This window comes from Eimeria maxima, genomic scaffold (genome assembly GCF_000499605.1).
Source record: "Eimeria maxima Weybridge genomic scaffold, Emw_scaff148, whole genome shotgun sequence".
Taxonomy (NCBI): Eukaryota; Apicomplexa; class Conoidasida; order Eucoccidiorida; family Eimeriidae; genus Eimeria; species Eimeria maxima.
In genome coordinates, this window is record NW_013563523.1 from 32,501 (window position 1) to 35,000 (window position 2,500).

General features: G+C 49.4%; 1 protein-coding gene across 1 annotated transcript in view; it reads right to left on the reverse strand.

Annotated features, from left to right (window-relative positions):
* Nucleotides 1–1,800: 1,800 nt before the first annotated feature.
* Nucleotides 1,801–2,500, reverse strand: part of EMWEY_00017750 (hypothetical protein, conserved) — a gene marked incomplete at both ends in the record, with an annotated part of 4,906 nt that continues 4,206 nt past the window's right edge. The window contains 2 exons of the mRNA XM_013477578.1: nt 1,801–1,898; nt 2,285–2,500. The exon at nt 2,285–2,500 is cut by the window's right edge and continues 2,360 nt beyond it. Coding sequence (XP_013333032.1) covers nt 1,801–1,898; nt 2,285–2,500 — 314 coding nt within the window. The remainder of the gene's footprint in view (nt 1,899–2,284) is intronic.

Here is a 2,500-nt window from a genome sequence, read left to right on the forward strand (position 1 = left end):
CAACAGTAGCTAGCTAACAGGCTAGTAGCCTTATAGCTAGCTATAATGCTAGCCATACAACTACTAGCTAGCCGTGGCTACCTAGACGTGTGGCTACCTAGCTGCGGCTAGCTAGCTAGCTAGCCCTAGCTAGCTAGCTAGCTAGCTAGCCCTAGCTTGCTAGCTAGCTAGCCATGGCTAGCTGCTGCCCTTTATATCTCCTCCCTCCTTTTGCTACGCGCAAACAAACCTTCATGCTCTATACCCTCTAAATACCCAACTTGTATCTAGCTAGCTAGCTACTTGGCTAGCTAGCTAGCCAGCTAAATGGATAACTAGCCAGCTAGCTAGCAAGATGGATAAAGAGCTAGCTAAGTGGATAGTTAGCCAGTACGGTTCCTAGCTAGCTAGCCCAGTTGATGGCAACTCCCCTAGCTACCTACCTAGCTAGCTAAGTAAACAGCTAGCTAGCTCTATACCTAAATAGCTAGCTAGCTAAATAATAGCTACAATGGCTAGCTAGCTAGCTAGCTAGCTACCGTACAGTAACGAATACCCAACAGTAAGAGAGAAGGCAAACCTTGCGTGGCAGTTGAACGTTTTGTCGGCTCCATGCCAGCTAGCTAGCTAGCTAGCTAGCTAGCTAGCTAACCAGTCAGCTGGCCAGCTAGCTGGCTAGCTAGCCAGCTGAGGAGCAAAACCTGTGGAGCCAGCCGGCCCTTCCTCTCGGCACACGTCTATGCCTGCAGCGCTCAAGGAGGCGCGCGCAGCTAGCTAGCCAGCTAGCTAGCTAGCTACCCAACTAGCTAGCTAGCTCTCCAGTTAGGTAGCCAATTAGCTACACAGCTACCTAGCTAGATGGCTACCTAGCTAGCTAGCTAGCTAGCTTGCTAGCTGACATGTAACCAAGTTATGCCTTCCAATTCTGTCGGCCTGCCGCTAGCTAGCCAAGGGTGGGGGTACTTTCTGCCCACCAGCTAGCTAGCTAGCTAGCTAGCTAGCTAGCTAGCTGTAGCTGGCTTGCCAATTAAACGAGCCGAACAATGGGAGGGAGGAGCGCCTAGCTGCTGCTGCAGCAGCAGAGCAGCAGCAGCAGCGGCAAAGAGGAGGAATGATGATAAAACAAAGACACAACATTCTCCCCATTTGCTGCTGCTCCTGCTGCTGCCGTTGCTGCTGCTATTGCTGCTGCTGCTGCTGCTGCTGCTGCTGTACTGCTGCAGCTGCAGGTCCTGCTGCCGCACGCGGCGCCATTGCCCAATTCTCCATCCCTTCTTATAAACGGATGGATAAATAATACATATGTTCTTAGCTGCAGTTGCTGCTGCTGCTGCTGCTGCTGCTATTGCTGCTGTTGCTGTTGCTGTTGCACGTGCAACAACTCCCGCGCAGATAACGCCCAGAGCATGCAAGAGGGCCCCCCTATTAAGACCCAAGCCGCAGGCTGCAACAATGCTGCTGCTGCTGCTGCTGCTACTGCTGCAAACTGCAGCAGCATCAATATTTAGCTGCAGCAGCAGAGCAAGATATAGTCTTGCTACTACAGTAGCAGCAGCAGCAGCAGCAACAACTGCTGCTGCTGCTGCTGCTGCTGCTGCAGAGCTACAAAAAGAAATAATTATAATCTAGCGAATTAGCTAGCAAATCAATCAAGGCTCCAAACCGCATCATAGCAGCAGCAAATTCTGCTGCTGTTGCTGCTGTTGCTGTTGCTGCTGCTGCTGTTATTCTTGCTGCAGCAGCAGCAGCAGCAAACTTGCTGGAAAAATGTGTATAAGAATATATATATAAGGAAAAGCCCGGTAAATAAATAATCGCCGCTTATGCTGCAGTAGCTTGCTGCAGCAATCCTTCTGCTGCTGTTGCTGCTGCTGCTGCTAATGGTGCTGCTGCAGCAATAATATAGTTACTATAGGCCCCTGCGGAGACGCTATAGATATACATACATACAGCAGCAGTAGGAGCAGGAGCACCATTATGAGCATAAGCAGCAGGAGAAACTGTTGCTGTTGCTGTTGCTGTTGCTGCTGCTGCTGCTGCATGTATGCAGATAGTAATTATCCGATGCCTGTATGAAGTCCTGCTGCAGCAGCAAGAACAGCAGCAGCAAGATTAGCAACATGTGGTGGTGAGCAAGAAGGATGTCTTCTTCCTGCTGCAGTATTAGCTGCTGCTGCATCTCCTTGCTGCTGCAGCTGTAGCTGCCTTTTCTCTGCCTGTAATCTGCATGCAACAGCCATCCTTCTTGCTGTATCATTACCATAGATATTAATACTAAATGTTCTTTTCCTTCTTTTTCTATTACTATTAATATTATTATTATTATTATTATTATTGCTGCTGTTGCTGCTGCTGCTGCTGCTGCTGCTGCTGCTGCTCTCTGTAGTAGGCAGAGTCCACTGGGCACTCCATGTATTGTCTGATGGATTGAAGCAGACGCCCGGCACTTTTGCAGGGAGAGGCAGCTGCTTCTCCTCAACTTGTATAAGAATATCATCTATAAGAGGTAAATAGGCTACTG